This window comes from Sturnira hondurensis, unplaced genomic scaffold (assembly GCF_014824575.4).
Source record: "Sturnira hondurensis isolate 20B ecotype Veracruz unplaced genomic scaffold, ASM1482457v3 Scaffold0008380, whole genome shotgun sequence".
NCBI lineage: Eukaryota > Metazoa > Chordata > Mammalia > Chiroptera > Phyllostomidae > Sturnira > Sturnira hondurensis.
Genome location: NW_028081011.1, coordinates 1973680 through 1993635, shown reverse-complemented (window position 1 = coordinate 1993635; position 19956 = coordinate 1973680). Strand labels below are relative to the sequence as shown.

Below are 19956 nucleotides of genomic sequence, written 5' to 3'. Positions count from 1 at the left end.
GGTGTGGTTTGATTCCAACCACCACATGTGTTGATTCTGAGGCCACTTGGGAAGGGCTGTTTAGGCCAAGGTCAGCCGCTCCCAGTGTCTGGCTTGAGACCACTTGGTAGGCATTACAGAATGATCCGTGGTTGTTAGCTGACTGTGCTTGGAGGTGCCTGGGAGTAGTTATGGTATGAACCAAGATTGGTTGCCACTAGTGCTGGTCTTGAGGCAACTTAGCAAGTGGTCCAAGGCTAGCGGCTGCTTGTTTGGGGTTTGTGGACCTTTGAGAAATTTTAGGAAAGTTTGCAGTGTGGGCTCAGGCCAGCCATTTGTGTGGATTAGCCTCTGAAAGAGGAGTGAGAATTGCGGAGGGGAATAGGGTCTCAAGGAATCACCAGGGTAGGGCAAGAGCTGTGTCAGCCATATTGATGGAGACTCAGATTTGTCCACCCGTGGCTTTGGGCTATTGGGTTGGAGGGCTCAATAAAGGATCAGTGAAACTGCCAGTATTTTTGCCTGTACCTGCTTAGGGCAAGTATTTGTGAGAGTGAGTTGTGCTGGGCCCCTTTAAGAGGATGCTTGAGTCCCCAGCAGCCCTCCATCCCACCTCAAATGAGTCCTTGCTAATTTTCACAGCCAGCTGTTGTGGGGACTTCTCTTCCCCTCACTGGTGCTCTGAGCCGGCAAGCCCAGTGTGGGGCTGAGACCCTCTCTCTCCTCAGGGGGGACCTCCATAGCTGAGGTATCTTTTCTGATTCTGAACCTTCACACCTAGGTGTGGAGCCTGCCTGTTTTGCATCTCTGCCTCTCCAACCAATCTTGACATGGATTCTTCTTCATATCTTTAGTTATAGGAATTCTTTTCAGCTTGTCTTCAGGTAATCTCAGGGGTGGTTGTTCTGTAATTTAGCTGTAATTTTGATGTACTCATGGGAGGAGAAGAGCACAGCATTTACTTACTCTGCCATCTTGATGAGAAGTACCATGCTTTTCCTAACCTTTCATGTTGTACTGCCAAAATCTAAAACCTGCCTAGAAGAGATCATCAGATAAAAGAAAGTAAATGAACTATAAAGTGGTTATTTCAGAATATAATCTGGGATGTCATAGTTGTTTGAGATTTCCTCTTGGGATCATACTTATTTTACTACAATGAATAACAATTATCATGAGAATTATCAAAAATCCTATGTTGAATTCTTTCAGGTTCTTTGGTGACTGGCCAGAGAAGCTGCAAAAGAGTTTGGCAGTACATACCCTTTTCATTCAAAGTGCCCCCATAGGATGAATTGCAAAGCGGTTGCAATTCATTTGCACTCTTATCTGCCCACTAGTTTGTACAGATCCCTGAGAATTTGAATTTTTAATCTGGATTGTGCTTGAGTTTCACCAACCTTTTTCATTGTGTTCTTAGAAGGCTGCAGCTCACCTGCCAGGACTCACACTACCTCTCTATCCTAAGTTTGTTGTGTACTGGTCATCATGTCTTTGGAATCTCACAAGTAATATTCTGTATAATTTGGAGGAATAACCGTCTCTTCTCATTCCAGGTTTACAGTTTCTAAATGTCACTTACAGTTCTTAACTCAGTTGAATAGCCACATGGACACCAACCATCTATGAAAACATTTTTCTCAAATATATGGTTTAACATTGTCATTTAGGAAGTGGTTGTACCAAAACAGGCCCCCCCACCAAAAATTACTGATGGTTGGTATTTGAGATAAAAATCCATTCAATGTAGAGTCTAGTGGCTGATTTATTGCAAAGTCAGAACTGAAAGCTGTGAATTTACTATATTCATTCAAAGTAAATAACATGAAATACGGATTCTGGCATAGATATAAAATGTGGAAATCAAAGTAAATAGTTTGAACCTGCATGTTTTCTTTGCTCACAAACTTGTACATACTAATATTCTTCAAAAAAGACAGTTACAGCAAAGAAAACTGCCCCATTGATTACCCTTTTGATTTTTTTCATTGACCCATTGGTTGTTCAGATCCATATTTTTAGAAAACTGCCCTTTTGCGAACAAGACTAATGGTATCCCTCCAGAGAGACCCAAATAAACATGCATGTGTGTATAAAGTGTTCTTGCTCAAGTGCTGTTTCTAGAAAAAACTTAACTTTCTGGATTAAAACATCAACAGTGAATAACCTCTTAAGGTTATTCACTAAAGCACCAAAACTAGAAAAAAATAAAAACCATTGTTTTTAGCTTATTAATATACACAAATGGGAAGTATTGACCAAAACTCAGGAAGTAAATATTTGGACTGATACAATGTCAATTGTTGGGATAATTTTTTCCTTTTTCTTTCTTTTTATTAACATGAAAACATTTATTTTTTATTTTAAGTATATTTTATTGATTATGCTGTTACAGTTGTCCCAGTTTTCCCCCTCTTTAACTCTGTCTGCCCTGCACCCACCCACTCGCTAGTGCTCCTCCCCCGCTTAGTTCATGTCCATGGGTTGTACATGTAAGTTTTTTGGCTTCTCCATTTCCTATACTATTCTTAACCTCCCCCTGTCTATTTTGTACCTGTCAATTATGCTTCTTATTCCCTGTACCTTTCCTGCCATTCTCGCCCTTCCTCTCCCCAGTGATAATCTTCCATGGGATCTCCATTTCTGTGATTCTGTTTCTGTTCTAGTTGTTTGCTTAGTTTTTGTTTTCGTTTTTTAGGTTCAGTTGTTGATAGGTGTGAGTTTGTTGTTATTTTACTGTTCACAATTGTGGTCTTCTTTTTTTACATAAATTCCTTTAACATTTTATAAGAGTTTGGTGATGATGAACTCCTTTAACTTGACTTTATCTTGTAAGCACTTTATGTGCTCATCCATTCTAAATAATAGCTTTGCTATATAGAGTAATCTTGTATGTAGGTCTTTGCCTTTCAGGAATGTAGAGTAAAGGGAGGCAGTCTGGCTTCCTCACCCAGGTGTCTGGGTAGTTGAGGGAAGCAGTGTTCTCATAGCCTTGAGACTGGGTCCAATAAATTGTTCCCATAACATGAAGTGAGCTCGCATGTACAGAATTATGTTATGTTATGTAATGTTCTGGCATCTTGCCATCTTTGTTCCCCTCTAGTACTTAAACAGGTAGGGACTCCCTGCTGGAGGTGGTGATGATGAGAGACACACAAGGGGACAGATATCACGATGCGTGCCACGCTGGGGAGCAGGGGCCACGACATGACACATGCAGATAGACACACAGCTCGCAGCACGCGTGGCTTGCCCACCCATGAATAAAGGCATGGCAGACATTCCAACAGCTCCGTGAATATTTTTCCATCCGCACGAATGCTGCAAACCTGCCTGGCCTTGAAGTGTGGCAACACAATGACTTTGAATACTTCTTTCCAGCCCCTTCTTGCCTGCAAAGGTTTCTTTTGAGATATCAGCTGACAGTCTTATGGGAACTCTTTTCTAGGTAACCTTCTCCTTTCCTCTTGCTGCTTTTAAGATTCTCTCCTTATCTTTAGTCTTGGGTAACTTAATTATTATGTGTCTTGGTGTGTTTCTTCTTGGGTCCATCTTCTTTGGGACTGTCTGAGGGACCCAGACTTGCATGTCTAGTTCCTTCGCCAGATTGGGGAAATTTTCCTTCATTATTTGTCCAAATAAGTTTTCAATTTCTTTCTCTTCCTCTTTTCCTTCTGGCACCCCTATGATTTGGATGTTGGAACATCTAAAGTTGTCCCAGAGGTTCCTCAGCCTCTCCTCATTTTTTTGAATTCTTGTTTCTTCATTCTGTTCCAGTTGGATGTTTATGTCTTTCTTTTGCTCAAATTGTTGATCTGAGTTCTGGTTTCCTTCCCTTCACTGTTGGTTTCCTTCCCTTCACTGTTGCCTTCATTTCTACCTTCATTTTGTGACCATACTGAACCATTTCTGTGAACATCCTGATTACTAGTGTTTTGAACTCTGTATCTGAAAGTTTGTCTGTCTCCTCATTGCTTAGTTCTTTTTCTGGAGTTTTGATTTGTTCTTTCATTTGGGCCATATTTCTTTGTCTCAGCAGAGCACTTGTTACTTTGTAAGAGGTGGAGCCTTAGGTATTCCTTAGGGAGGGACAACCCACTATGCTGCCTTTTGGCGCTGTGTGTAGGGAAAGGGGTAAGAGAAGGAACAATGCCGCTTGGCTCCGCTCTTGCCCACTTCCCACAAGCAGATTGCCCCCTTTCAGGTGCTAATTCCCAGGTGGGTGGGCTTGTGTATGTTCTAGGATCCCATAGGCCTCTCCAGTGGACTCTACTGTGAGACTGGGAGTTTTTCCCACTGCCACAACCCCCACAGAATTTTACAGTCAGAGGTTTTGAGGCTTTACTTCCCTGTGCTGGAACGCTGGGTTACACCATTTGTCTCACTCCTCGGTTGTTCCTCCCGGTTTACCCACACATGAATGTGGGAAATCCTGACCACCAGCCACTGCCTCGCCTGCCCCAGTTTGATGTCACCTTCCCATGTTTCCTCTCCACCCAGCTGCCTGTCTCTGCCCCTCCTACCAGTCTGGATGAATGTTTCTTCTTTAACTGCTTGGTTGTTGGACTTCCATGAAGTTTGATATTGTGGCAGTTCTGATTGCATTTTAAAATTTTTTTTAATTATTTATTTTTTAGAAAGGGGAAGGGAGGGAGAAAGATAGGGAGAAAAACATCACGTGTGGTTGCCTCTCATGTGCCCCCTACTGGGCACCTGGCCAGCAACCCAGGCATGTGCTCTGACTGGAAATCAAACCAGCGATCCTTTGGTTCACAGCCTGTGCTCAATCCACTGAGCTACATTGCCCAGGCCTCTAAAGAAATTTTTTATAGTGCTAATATGAAAGAAAGTTGGCAAATTCTTCAAGTAATTTGCCATTAAGTATGCCAATTTATGTAGAGCTAAACGAGGAACTAAGAGTAAACAAAAGTGAAACAGAAAGATAGTCGTGGAGAAAAAACCAACAAGTTGTGGCTGGACAAAGCAATAGAATGTATTATGTTATCTTGGCTTTCTCACTTCAGTTAAACACATAAGATAGATTAAGCATCTGCTAGTTTAGTATACTGACTTCCTCAATTTCCTAAAATTTTTACAACAATCAGAAGGGCTATGTATAGGTCTAAGGAAAAGACTGCCACTTAAAAGTCAATATTGGACTCTAAAGCCATTTTAAAAATAAAAGGTTGTCTACTATAAATGAATATAAAATGAATTTATATTGATATAAAATAGATCTTTCAAATTAAGAACTAAAACCTTACCCAAAGTTTATTTATTTTTTAAAAGATTTTATTTATTTATTTTTAGAGGGGACGGGAGGGAGAAAGAGAGGGAGAGAGAAACATCTCCCACAACCAGCTGCCTCTCCAATGTACACCAAACACATGCACCCCAATCTGGGACTGAACTTAGAGCCTGGGCATGTGCCCTGACTGGGAATCAAACTGGTGACCTTCCAGTTTTGCAGAATGACGCCCAACCAACTGAGCCACGCCAGTCAGGAACTTGTCCAAAGTTTCATTACTCCTGCCCTTCAGCTGATTTTTCAAGGAAGTATGTATTCATTAATCAAAGGGCGATTGAAGTGCTTGCTGTAATCTTTTTCATTTGTAAAAGAACAAGCAGAGAAGATATAAATAAAATCCCCTTTAGCCGCTTAGACTGCCAAGACAAGCTTTGCATTTTTTAAACTAGTTTCTTGTGGAATGGGCTGAAGCCCATTCAATCCAGGATCGTCACCACCCTCTGTCACTTCCGTCTTGACTGTGGGTTCCCTTCATCATTATTGGTTTCCTGAGACTCATTTATCGTCCTGGTAATAGGAGGTATTGCCTGGGCAGTACTGGATGCTGCTTCCTGTTTTTCTATTGGCGGGGAAGAAGCTGTGCTGAAATTAATTCTTCCCCTGTGGAGTCTTTCCCGGGAATTCTCTCCGTATGTTCTGATCAGTGTCCATTTCTATCTCACAAAGCACAGTGTCAGCCGGATATGTACAATTTGAACTCTCACCCTCTGGAATATTCAGGTTTCGTTCGGAGGATAGAATACCAATGGATTCCTCCATGCTGGCAGCAAGACCAGCTAGTGTCTTGTCTGCCTCTTCTGGTACTGCTTTCTGAAGAGAGGCTTTAGCTAGTGTGGGTTTTTCCTGCACTAGCTGAAAATTTGCTCCCTGTACAGAGCAAATTTTTGACTCCTCCTCTTTTAAATTTTCCTTTGGAAGCATTGTTGGTGATGATACTGGACACCTGCACTTCCCTTTAGAGTCACTCTGCAGTTAGACTTTCCCTTCTGTTGCCTTTTCAAAGAAGGAGATTTTTGAGGATGGGCTCCCTGTGAAGAGGAAGTTCCATGGGAGGAGGCAGTTCCACCTGAGTGGGCTTCTCCCTCCTAAGCCAGCTCCTTCTGAGCAAGCTTGCTGCTTTTTATTTTTTTCCTTGATTCACTTTTCAGAGTTTTTATCTTTGCCCTGTTAAAAATGCAGACATTTTGTTTTTTTATTTTCCTCCACCTTGCTGTCACTTTTTGGCACTTCTGCTTATTTTTGGATTTTCTTTCTATCTTCTGTTTCTTTTTTGCTACAGATTCTTCATCTTTCCAGGATCATTTAAAGAATGGGCTTTAGCTGTTCTCTTCCTGTAGCTTTTCTTGGTTTTTACAGGGTTTTCCGAATTATTGCCTCTCTGCACACCCATCCTTTTGTCTCTGTTGCTGAGTTGAGAGTTCTGGTAGACACTAGGGCTATAGAAGCATTGTTTCAGGCTTTATCTCTTTTGAAACATCATCTTCTTTTCTCCAGTTTTACAGATCATTATTGCTTTTTTGATATTGATATTAAATCTAGCAACTTTGGTGTGCTCATCTACTAATTCTAATTCTTCGTGAATTCTTCAATTTTCTATAATATTATCTGTTTATAAGACAGTTTTACTGTATTTTGTCATGTAAAATGCACACTTTTTTACCCAAAGTTTTGAGGGAAAACAAGCATGCACATTATACATGAGCATAATGATTACATGCCCTGGGTACAATAAGGGTATAACAACCTCACGGATAATGCACACAAAAACACGGATGCGCACCACACATGGCAAAATACAGGATTTCTTCCTTTTCAGGTTTTATATACCTTACTTCTTTTTTTCTTATCTCACTACATTGCTATGCCCTTTGCCCTCTAGTACAGTGTTAAAGAGGAACAGTGATGTGAACATTTTTGTCTTGTTTCTCGCTTTACAGATCAGTGTGATGTCCTCTCTAGATATTTAGTGACACACGCATCAGAAATTACCTTATTTTCCTTATTTACTAAGACTATTTTTCATGGTATGAATTGAAAATTTTCTTCATCAATCAAAGGGAAAGTACAGATTTTCTCCTTTAATATATTGATGTGATTTCAAGAATTACATAGTTCTTACTAGGAATCAATTTATCATAATAAAATGATAGATTATTTTTTGTGCATCTAAATAATGCCCACTGTTTTGTGCACACTGTTAGATTTGGCTTACTGTTCACTTCAGGATTTTGCATTTACAGGGTCTGACACAAATAATGCCTCTTTTTATTATAAAATCTTTTATTACAAATCATAAGTATGTAATTCTGTAACGTAACAATAATATACTCAAACACACCATGTGACATTTTAGGTGAAATGTTCAAATTAAAATATAAATTATTACACCCATATTATTATCCTACCAACCACCCTGAGGCAGGCATTACTTCTGCCAGATTCTGTATATTAATGCATAAAATTAATTTACAATGTACTGTGCATTGTTTCACTTGTTTCTTTAATATGCTCAACTTTATTAAAAATAAATTATAATTAGACAAAATCACAACTATATAAATTAAAGTTGATTAGGATTAAGGGGAACCCAGGGTTAAGAAGGTCTGGTACAGTGAAGTCTCGGGATCTTTTCCCGAATGGAAGCACATATGAGGTGAGGGGGAAAAATAGATCAAAGTTCCCAGCTGCTTCTCCCTAAGACCTCTGTCTTTCACCTTCCCTTACAGCCTGTGTTGACAGCCCCTGAGTGCTCTTGAACTGCAGTGCATGTGGGCAAGGGTCCCCCAGCAGAGCCATGTCCTGGGCTCCATCTCCATTCAGTGAGATGCCACTTACAAGGTTTCCAATTTAGAGACTTTTTAAAAAAAGTCCACACCCCATTCTTTTTCTATCAGTTCTCCCTCTCTTCCACATGAATTTAATGACTCCCCACCTGACTTTCTGTCAGCCCCCTCACTCATTGTTTTCCATTTCTGCTATAAAACATAATTCATCGTGACAGAACATACAGCGTAGATGGATCTGGTGTTACTTAATTCACGTTGCCTCATCAAAGCTAAGTATCCTTTCCCTCCACATCTGATAGATGCCACAATTTCACTCCTCTCTCCTTGACTGCAAAACCTTTACCTCTGCCTCTGCCAAATCACCTCGCTATCTTTCCCCAGAGGCTGGGGCACGAGGGCCCCATCTTTAGGTTTGTCTGGAACCAACAGTGAGCGCTTGTGGCAGCCTTGAATTTTCTTAGGCACTTGAAGGGAGGCTGGGGTCATTACCTAGAATGACCTAGAGTGGCCTTGAGCTGTTTCTCAAGATGTCTTAGAATAAAGATATCTTCAGATATAGGAAGTTTTTTCTCCTCCAATTGATTTATGAGTTCTTTATAAATTCTGGACACAGGTCTTCTGATAGTGATTTGTGGTACACATACTTTCTCTTACTCTGCGGCTTGCCCTTTGGCCTTCTTAATGTTGTATTTTGATGAAAAGAGATAGAAGTCCTTAATTTGAGGGATTGGATTTATCAATATTTTCTTTTGTGGTCAGTGCTTTCTAATGTCCTTTTAAGAGTGGACTTTGTTTTTTAGGTTTTAGGTTCACAGCAAAATTGAGCAGAAAGTCCGGGGAGTTCCTGTATACCCCCTGCCCCCACACGAGCACAACCTCCCCAGCCCTCCACGTTCAGCACCGTCATGGTGTGCGCGGGTATGTTAGAGTCGGTGAGGCTACTTTGACCCGTCGTCGTCACTCAAAGTCCGTACTTTACGTTAGGGCTCACTCTTTGTGTCATACATTCTGTGGGGTTGGACCAATGTTAGACCAATGCAGTGACATGTATCCATCATTATAGCATTTTACAGAATAGTTTCACTGCTCTTACAATCCTCTCTCCCCACTAACCACTGACAACCAGTGATATTTTTACTGTCTCCATAGTTTTGCCTTTTCTGGAATGTTGCATTATTGGAATCATACAGTGTGTAGTCTTTTCGGATTGCCTTCCTGCATTTATATATGCATTTTACTTTCTGCTGCCTTTTCATGGTTTAGTAGCTCTTTCCTTTTTAGCATTGTCTAAGATTCCATTGTCTGCTTGTACCACAGTTTATTGATCCATTTGCCTACTTAAAGATTTGTATCCAAGTTTTGGCAATTATGCGTAAAACTGCTATACACATCTATGTGTAGGCTTTTGTGTGGTGATAAGTTTTCAGCTCATTTGGATAAAAAATAAAGAACGTGATTTCTGATAAAAGAACGTTTAGTTGTGTTAGAAACTGCCAAACCATCTTCCAAAATGGCTGCACCACTTTGCAATCCCACCAGCAATGGATGAGAGTCCCTGTTACTCCACACCCTCCCCAGGATCTGGTGGTGTCTGTATTTTGAATTCAACATTCTGTTAGGTGTGTAGTGGTATCTCATTGCTTAAATTTTCCACTCACTTCTACATAGGATGTTGAACATCTTTTCATATACTTATTTGTCATTTATATAGCTTCTTTGTAAGGTGTCTGTTCCTACCTTTTGCCCATTTTTAATTGGGTTCTTTTCTGATTGTTGAATTTTAGGAACTCTGTATATTTGGGATAACAGTCATATGTAGTGTTTATGCATCACATTCAATTTCCTTTCCATGTTCTCCCAACTTTGAGGAGCATCAATAATGCAGCTGCCCTTGCAGGAGCATTTGAACCTTAGTTCCTCGGTTCTAGAGTCTGAATTTGGGTCTAAAACCCCATGGGACATTTAGTATGAGCTGGCTCTGGCTTTGATTTTTGCCCTTGTTTTTTGGGGGGGCCTTAGAGAAAACTGCCCCTAAGTCAAAGATACAAAGTCTCACTACCCCTTAAGGGGACGTGTGGGTGTGATGGGGTGGTAGAGTCACGGCGTGTGCAGCTCAGAGTAGTGGAACAACACCTTGAGTTGTGAGTGGACAGTAACTATCACTTATCAGCTGAATAAATAGATGTTGATCATATGGATTCACTAAGTAGCTTGGTCATGTGCTCTTTTGCAAATATGTTATTAGTTAAATTCTTTTCCTTTTCAGATGTGCGTTCCAAATGGGAGTATGATGAAAGCCATGTGGTTACAGCCCGCCGAGTAAAGAAGGTATACTGGCAGAGTCAGCACCTGGGGCAGGCTGGCTACCTTATGGGAGGATGGGAGGGTTGGAAGTTTTATCCTGGATCAAGGAGGCAGCTCCTACTGTTGGACGCTGTGGACAGCAGAAGTAGGACGGCCCCTGCACATCCACCATGAGGGTCTCCCCCACTTTTTCCACACTTCCTAAGGTGTCCCTCCCACCCTCATGGTCAGCAGCTTCATTAAGCAAATATTGATTTAATTCCTTTATGTGCCAGGCACTGTTCCAGACCCTGGGTATAGAAAAGAATACTAGAGGCCCTTAATTCATTGTCCCTATCTTCATAGAGTTTTTGTTCTACTTAGGGAACAGACCATCAGAAGATCTGTTCCATGTACATTTGACCAATTTGGTTTATGCTACTTAGGGAATAAACCACATAGATAGTCACTATAACCCAAAGATGGAAGCCTCTCCTTTCCCTTCCCTTTCTGTCTGATCCCTTTCTAACTTCCTTTCTCCATTCCAACTATTTAAAAAGACAGAGCCCTACAACAGTTACCATGCCCCCCTCCTGCAGTGAGGCCCTTCCCCGCCCCTCACAGGATATCTTCTCCCTCAAATCATTGTCAAGTCTGGCAGCTTTCACTCAGGATCCATCTGTGGTCTTTGCAGCCCTGACTACATTCTCTGCATTTGACTTCAGGTTCTCTCTTGCTTCCCTGGTTTCTTCTTTGTCTCTTTGGCTCAGCTTCATTTTCTTCTGCTACCTATAAAGAAAACCACTGTTCTATCCTTGGTTCCCTTTGTATCTGTTAGTACACTTTCTTGCCCGGAGATTTCACCCAGGCTTCCAGCTTCAAGTATCAACATAGTTGAGCTGTCCTGTCAATTTTACTTGTAAAAATGTCTCATAAAATTCTCACTGTCACCGTGCTGTTGTGCATTCTAACTCTGGCTCTTTCCCACACCTCACTAGGGAAGGAGCACAGGCCCTGGCTCAAGTATTTTTCCAGGATAAGCTTGCCTCCTAACAAGCTTCCCCCAAACCAATCCATCATTACCTGTTTTCCTTTTTTTTTTGCCCTTGGATTTTCAATTCTCTGGCTCCGTCCTCTAGCTCTAAATCCCCAAAGCAGGCCTTTCCCTGCTTTTTGCAGTCTGTTCAAAGCCCCTTCATGGTGCATGACCCTCCGTTCCCAATTTAGCTCTCAAATCGGCACCTTCCTTTGATTCTGACAGTACCCCCAACTCTGGAAAAGAGCCATTCTCTCTCTTTCAGCCCTGCAGAACCCCTTAACCAGAAAGACACCTGTTGCCTTCCCCTTCCCAACATTTTTTTTGCCAGCAGATTGCAGGTCTTTAGGGAAGAGACATGGAGGTCTTTAGCAGGACATGGAGCCCTTTAACTCCATGTTCATGGTCTGTTCTACCTGATTCCACCACCTCCCCCTCCAGCCTCACCTCTACATGCTTCTACTCTCACTTGACACCTTAACAGCATGCCCTGCTGTATTTCCTTGGTTCTAACATGCACATACTGCCCTAGGCCCCTTATTTTAACATTTCTGAAATTGGAATATATCCTAGAATTGATTTGCACTTAAAAAAAAGATTTTATTTATTTCTAAAGAGAGGGGAAGGGAGGAAGAGAGGGAGAGAGACATTAATGTTTGGTTGCCTCTCACACACTCCCAACTGGGAACCTGGCCTGTAACCCAGGCTTGTGCCCTGATTGGGAATCAAACTAGCAACCCTTTGGTTCACAGGCCAGCACTCAATCTGCTGAGCCACACCAGCCAGCGCCGATGTGCACCTTCAATGTGGTACTATCTTTTTCCCCCAAAAAACTCACGTGGTGTACACCCCTCCCTCCTTTTCGAGGCACAACTTCTCCTCTCTCAGTTCCAACCATGGGGGGCTAGTTGTGCTCCCTGAAATAGTACCTAGACCCTGGCCACACATCAGCTGAGGATGAACATTGAACAAATCAGAATTGAAATTAAAGCAGGCGACTCTTTCTATTCTGTGGGTGGTGTTTGGAGGACAGGAGTCTGAGCACTGCTGGTGGCCATGACTCGGGCCTCGGGGAGAGCCGTGTGAGAAGGTGAGGTCAGCGTGCAAGAGGAGCCGAGGAGCAGTGCCTGAGAGGGAGATCTGGGCTTCATAGCCCTGGCTCAGGTTTCGCTGGGGACCAGTCACTCCGTACCTTGCTGGAAGTATTGTTATATGCCAACAAATCCCTCTTTTTACGTCCATTCCTGATCACAACTGTTGTTAAGCTGGTGGCACATCTTATAAGCAGTGGTCTCTTAAGATCTGGGAAATAAGAGTCCATGTGGTACCCTGAGCACACTGTTCTCTCTGAGCACAGGGGCGTGTGTGCTTTGCTCATCATTGTATCCTGGATGCTCTGTCTGGCCCCTGGCATCTGGTGGGTATCTACTTGTTGGCTAAAGTGAGTGACTGGAAGCTGTTCCTCCTGCCTCAAACACACCCCCAACTCTTGTCCATCTGGAGAATTTCCATTTGCCTTTACAGTCTCACCACAAATGTCTCTACTCTCCCTGGGCACCTTTTGGAGTCTTCCAGAGCAACTCAGGCATTTCCCTTAAAAAAAAATTCTGTATTCCTGAACTGAGCACAGTGTAAGGACGTGCTAGGCCCTAAAAGATGTTTATTGAGTAAACAAACAAATGTCTCGCTCCATTTCTCCCTGCTCTCCCACCTGCTCCAGCCTCTATGACTGTTCCCACCTTTTCCTTTGCTCATGCTCTTCCACAGCCAGAACCCCTCTTTCCTCGTTATCGCCGTCTAAACCCTGCTCATCCTCGGAGCACCACCTTTCTGCTAATTCCTTTAGACAAATACAATTCCTCCCATTTGTTTCCCAGGGAACTTCCCTGGTCTTTACCTGCATGGGCCTTGCCTCCCTGCCTTGTGGTGGAGTAGATGCGTACTTGTCCTATCCCACCTATCGGTCCTCTATCATGGCTTCTGTGTCAGCCAGAGAGTTTGTAAGGGACAGAGTTACAGGTTCCCCTGAGTAGAAAGAGCATTTGGGAGTCATCCGGAAGGAATGAGGACTAACCTCTCAGCTGCTGCCCAGCCAGGCCTCCAGGCACTCTAGAACGCCCTGCAGGATCCTAGGCAAGTCTGGTCCTGCGGGAGCTCTCTCCCTTCTTGCCGGGAGGTGCCGATTGTTCCCGCCCCTGCGGTCCGTGTGATGGTGACTGAACAGTCTTCCCGGTCTCGTGAAACTGTTTGCCCGTTCCTTCCTTGAACCATATTCATGACCTAACATGCCACGCAGTGTTCTAGAAGTTCAGGATACATCAGTGACTATAAAAGGACAAATGTTCCCGCTCTCACAGAGCTTATATTTGAGCTTACAGTTGGCCTAATTTTATCTGCTTGCTTATGACTTCTTATTCAAGTTTTCTGCTTACTGCCCCCTTATGGGAGATTTTGGCTTTGGCCCCTGTAGGCAACCGCTTGCTCCCAGAGAGAGGATGTCTTAGTTCAGTGGGCGGGTCAGTAGGCTAGCTATTCTTTGGCCAGGCACTTATTTCTGGTCCAGTCGGCTGTGGTCAGCTTTTCACATTAGGGGATGTGGGTATGGAAGATCCTCGGAATGTAGTAGACTCTCTGGGCAACTCTCGGTGCTTCAGTGCACATGTGTAGTCAGGAAGCAGGCAGAGTCCCGCCTTCGGCTCCTCCCAGTGCTGGCGTGCCGGGAATATTTGCTCACCTGAACCCAACTGCCAACAGGCTTCTCTTGTGTTTTCTTTAGAAGGCAAATGAATATCTTATCCCGGAGTCTTTGGATCTGGAGTGTGTAAAGTACTGTGTAGTGTATGATCACAAAACCAGCTCCCTGGAGGTTCTCCTAAAACATCACGATGACGATAATGATGAGTACTCTGACGATAGTGGAAAAGGTAGGTTTTTATACTCCCTGTAAGAATAATAGTTAACAGTTTTTGAACATTTTTGCCACATGCCAGGAACCATGCCCAGTGCTCTACCTAAGTTAACTCATACGGTCTGCAGAACATCCCTACGAGGATGACAACATGAAGAACTAGGAAGGGTCTGAGGTGCTTCCTTCCTTGCAAGATGGCAAGTGAGCCTGCGCCATTTCAGAGGTGTTGGCTGAAGCCTCCTTGATGAGGCTCTTGAGTTGGAGACCAAGGACTCTATTACTCAAAGCAATAAAGGGAACCAGAATGTCATCATTTTCCCGCACCGGAGCCCCACACCACAGCTCTCACAGGGTGACAAGGAGAGGGCCACATGCACCTACCCACGCAGTGCAGTGTGTTGTAGGAGAAGAAGTCTGAGCCTAGGGGCCTGAATCTTATATAACGGGCAGAAAGCCTGCCCGTCTTTGGCTCTGAAGGAAAAAACTGTCTCTGTTTTCTAAAGCTGTTGGTCACACAAATATCCTTGGAAAGCCAGAGCCTCATTTAAAGAATATGTAGGGAGATCCAAGGTGGTGGCGGCGACGGAGTAGGTGGGAGCTACACTAGCCTCCTCCCAGGACCCAACTGGAATTTTGCCTGAATTACAGAAAAATCATCCTGAAAAGCCATCTGAACACCGGCTGGAGAGAGGCCTTATAACAAAGGACTTACCGAAGAAACCATATCACTCCATTGAGACTAGTGGGAAGTGCAGCGACAGCTGAAGTTCTGGAGGGATATTTCAGTGGCTGAGGGGGAGTTCCCCCTGAGGAGTGTGGGGTCCGAACCCCAAGCTGGGCCCCCCAGCCTAGAGCACTAGAACGGGGGAAGGAACCCAAGTAACATCCAGCTATGAAAAGCAGTGGGGTTTTTCTCTGCCAGGGAGAGATGGCTGGAGATGCGGAGTATCTTACAGGGCCGCCACAAAGCTTAATTTGCAGCCGCTCACCCTGGGCTCTGGCAGAGGGAGGGCAGAGCGGATTAGAGGCGTGTAAGGAGAGTCTGGTGTGGGTGGCTCTGGGGAGAGAGATGAAGAAGCAGCCACTTGTGCCGGGTCATCCCCCACACAGCAGAAGCCATCGTTCTCAGGCAGAGCACTCCTCTCCAAGTGGCATCAGCCTGAGGGGAAGCAACAGCTTCTCCCACGGGGATCCCTCTTGCTCCACCCTTTGGAACTTGGCTTGAAGCTATCTCAGTGATTAAGTCTAACAGCAAAGGTGGATTTTTGGGAGCACTGAGGCTTTAACTGACACTCCCCAGGCCCTGTACTGGTAAGAGCTGGTCTTGGTGCACAGCCTGGTTCTTTCTGTACACACCCAGGCCCAGCAGAGTGAGCCACAGGCTGTGGATTGCTGATAGCTACAAACCGGCTGCCCAGGGCCAGTCACAGGCAGCATCTGGTGTAGGTCTGTGCCAGAGTCTTTGCAGATCCACCTAACACATACAAAGACAAAGAGGCAGCCAAAATGGGAAGACAAAGAAACAGGCCCCAAATGAAAGAACAAGAGAGTTCTCCAGAAGAACTAAGTGAAATGGAGGCAAGCAATTTATCAGATAGAGAGATTAGAGAAATGATTGTAAGGATGCTCAACAGTATGGAAAAAGACACAGAAACCATAAAAAGGACCAATCAGAAATAAATAATGCAATATCTGAAATAAATAATACACTGGAAGGAGTTTACAGGTTAGATGAAGCAGAGGATCAAATCAGCAATTTGGATGGCAAGGTAGAAAAAAAGACCCAAGCACAGCAGCAAATGAATTAACAAGCAAAATAGACTCACAGATAGAGAGCAGGGGTGGAAGATTAGGGGTGGAGGGATAGAGCAAAAAAGAGAAAGGACTCATGGACATGGTCAACAGTGTGGAGACTGGAGGGTGGGGAGAGGGGGTAGAGGTGGAAGAGGGTATAAGGGGGATAAATGATAAAAAAAATACAATAACATTTAAAAAATAAGTAAAGGACATGTGAGGATGCGAGGGACTATAGAGAACTGTCTCCTAATAGGTAACATTCCTAGTTTATAGATGGAGAAATTAGGACCCAGAAAGGCAAAGTAACTTGCCCAAGATCTTATACCTAGTGGATTAGTCTCCTATTGCCATATAGAAAATTACCTCCAAACTCAGTACCTTGATATAACAAACATTAATTATCTCATAGTTTCTGTGGGTTCAGAATTCAGGAGCAACTTAGTTGGCAGGTTCTGTTACAGCATCTCTCCTCAGGTTGTGGTCAAGATGTCAGTCAGGGCTACTGTCATTGGAGGGTGGGACTGGGCCAGGGTGATCTGCTTCTGAGATGATTCACTCACATGGCTGTAGCCAGGAGGCCTCAGTTTCATTCTGGCTGTGGGCAGGAGACCTCAGTTCCCAGTCACACAGACTTCTCCCTAGGACTGCTTGCAGGGCCTCATGACATGGCAGCCAGTCCCCGCACCGCCCCCTCCCCGACCCCGTGAGTGATCAGAGAGTGAGAAAGGGAAAGCCAGTTTTGAGCCCTATACACAGTCATTTCCACCACATTCTATTCATTAGAAGGTCACTGACTACAATCTACCCTTACAGGGAGGGGAATTAGACTCAACCTTTTAAAGAGAGGTATTTGAAAGAATTTGTAGACTTTTTTTTCAACTGTAAGTGCTGGGGCCAGGATTCAAACCCAGGCAGTTTGGTTCTGTCCAGTCTTCTAAGGCCTGGGTAGTAATGTTGGGGAACCATGCAAAGTCACTCCAGCCCTGAGCTGGAGCATTAAAACATGGTTGGTTGTAATCTGTTTTAATGATGCTCCACAGCAGTTTCCATTCAGCCTCTGCTCTGGGCTGACCACGGGCCAGGGGCTCTGGTGTTTGTGGCTCAGTCATTAAGATGTGTGGGTAGTTCTATGGGCTGGGGCATTCACTCCAATGGTCAGGGGGTGGCACTAGGCGTCCACCTTTAATAAAACCAGTCTTCCCAGGAGGACCTCAAGAAATTATCCCTTCTTCCCCAAGCTTGTCTTGCTGGGTTCTGGTCAGCAGTCCCAGGATTGTAGGCTGGACTCTGAAACCCTGGGGAACAGTGATCAATAAAGGGAACCCCCTCTCAATTCTCTCAGTGACCTTACTGACCTATGGGGCACTTGTTCTCACTGGGTAGGAAGCCACAATCACAAAACAACGGCAACACCACAAAAACCAAAACCATACACGCACACAGCTTGCCCACTTAAGGCAACTTTTCTCCTTTAAAGTGGATACTTTTCAGGTAAATGCAGAGTCTTTTGGGTAAAATACCATTTCAAGGTTTCTCTCACTACCACCTCTGCCTCTCCGCTGTTAAGCACCCACCTCCCTGAGCCCCCTGTGCCGGGGTCCAACCTCGGCAGGGTTCAGGGTCCCCGAAGGACTAACGGCACAGGCGACAAATGATGAGTCAGACATCCGATTGGATGCCAGAGAGCAGCCAGCCTCTGTGGGTCTGACTGAACTCATAGTTTGATTTAGGCTTTATTTTTCTAGAGATTGTTATATAAAATTACAGGAACAGGTGCATGGCGTGATCAGTTAAGCAGAAAAAAACCAATATAGAGGTAACCAGGAAAAGTACAAGAATTTCCATAGTTTCAGTTATGTTAAAAGTTGTTTTGACCACGGGAACCATTAATCAGACAATTTGAAGTAGCTCTATGTACAGAGTTTGAATGTCTTATTGTTTAATAAAGTTCTTAGAATTTGGCATGGGGCAAAAGGTACTCTAGACCAAGCAGAGGTTAGGAAATTCATTATAAGGCCTTTGTGATGTCTAACTTAGCTATCTATCTTTTTGTCCAAAATGTTTGTGTAATATGGACTCTAACTCCTTGGTAATCGTTTCTACGTGCTTAGTTTGTAGTAGCTAACCAGCTTCTCCTGTTTCTTTGCCTGTCTAATTCCATTAATATATATTCCTGTCCAGGGTAGAGGAGGGGCTGTTACTCCATCAACTTTTAGATATTCAGGGGCTACTTCATTAGGGGGGAACTTTGTTCTCTGGCCAAGAAATCATTTTGTACAACTTCATTGGAATTATGTGGATCATTGGACCTGAAATGCAGGTGTCTAAAAATTCTACCACCTATTAATCTCAACCACAAACATGCAGGGAGAGATAGGCAGGAAGTCCAGCCACAGTTGCCTCTGCTGTGCAGATGCATCTCATCCATCCCGACTGTGTCAAGGGACGGCTGCTAGTCGGCTCCCGACACCCCAGGATATCTGGGCATTGGGGTGGGGGGAACCTTCATCACATGCTAGAAGCAGGTGTTGGTCTATGTTTTGTCCTTTTCTGCTGGCCTCTGGATAAGGTGCAACTCAGCCTATGGGGCCTTTGGCCATGGGCTGTGCTGTGGCCAAAATGTCCATGTCTAGGGTAAGTCATGAATTGGTCTCTCTACCTTGGCCATACATGGCATGGGCTCCTGGGGGACTCAGCCTTGGGCCTCCCTGCTCAGGCTCTGCCTGACCCTCCACACGTGCTCCTGATCCCTGGGCCCGCTGCAGCTGCTAGTGTTAGATGAACTGTCCCCCACCCCACCCCTGCTGTGGCAGTCTCAGAATTTTAGTGGGGAATGGGACAAAAGCCGTTTTAGCACACAACCTGCCCACCCACCAGTATGTTTCTACCCCCTTAGTTGGGTGTCTTCTTAGGAGCCTAGGAAGTATGTTCCCTTGTCTTGGCTTCTGGGATGCTCTCTCCAAGCTCCTTTCAGCATGCAAAGGGCAGCCCCTTCCTGTACGAGCAGCACTTCCCTTATGTTAAAGCACCCTTCCTTGTAATGCATGGGTCATAGACCCACACAGTGGGCTCACGACCTGTGTGGATGGAGTTTCCTGGGACTGGACATTTGCACCAACGATGAAGGGAAGCTTTGGGAATTTGGGGGTTCCTTTTCTCCTTCCTCAACAAAGCCTAACTTTCAAGACAATTGTTTGGCTAAGGACCTCAAAGAGTTTAATAGCTCAGGCTGAATGGTGACTCCTTGTACTGGGTGGTCACCCCCTTCCCCTGAAGCGGTGGGTGCCCCAGTTCAAGGGGTGAGAAAAGTATTATCAGCAGAGAATCTAGGATTAATGGGAATAGAAATGAGTGAATTTAATGTTTCAAAAACATTAGCCCCATTACATCCTTGGCTGGGTAACTTGGGCTATTTTGATAACTGGAATGTTCTCATGGCTTTTCGTCTAAGTCTTTACTTCTGTCCTGGAAACGGGCCTCCTTCCATCTCTGACCCCACTGCCCCTGTGTGTGACACTGGGTGGGGGGGGGCAGCTGTCGGGCACACCAGCTGTGCTATGCACAAATAGGTGAATTTATGGTATACAATATGTGGCGTACAAAATATGATACTGTATATACGTTTACAGAAAAACAAAGATTAACTTTCTTTTTTTAAAAGATTTTATTTATTTATCTTTAAAGAGGAAGGGAAGGAGAGAAGGAGAGAAATATCAATGTATGGTTGCTTCTTGTGAGTCCCCCACTGGGAACTGGCCTGCAACCTAGGCATGTGCCCTGACTGGGAATTGAACCGCGATCATGTGGTTCGCAGCCCGCGCTCAATCCACTGAGCTACACCAGCCAGGCAAAGATTAAC

At 44.2% G+C, this 19956-nt stretch overlaps 1 protein-coding gene across 6 annotated transcripts in view; it reads left to right on the top strand.

The window, feature by feature from the left end:
• The window catches only part of STYXL1 (serine/threonine/tyrosine interacting like 1), a 67015-nt gene that overhangs the window by 22073 nt on the left and 24986 nt on the right, over positions 1 to 19956 (top strand). For all 6 annotated transcript variants that reach the window (XM_037054798.1, XM_037054800.1, XM_037054795.1 and 3 more), the window contains 2 exons: positions 10340 to 10401; positions 14169 to 14316. In XM_037054798.1, the coding sequence (XP_036910693.1) occupies positions 10340 to 10401; positions 14169 to 14316 (210 nt within the window). The remainder of the gene's footprint in view (positions 1 to 10339; positions 10402 to 14168; positions 14317 to 19956) is intronic.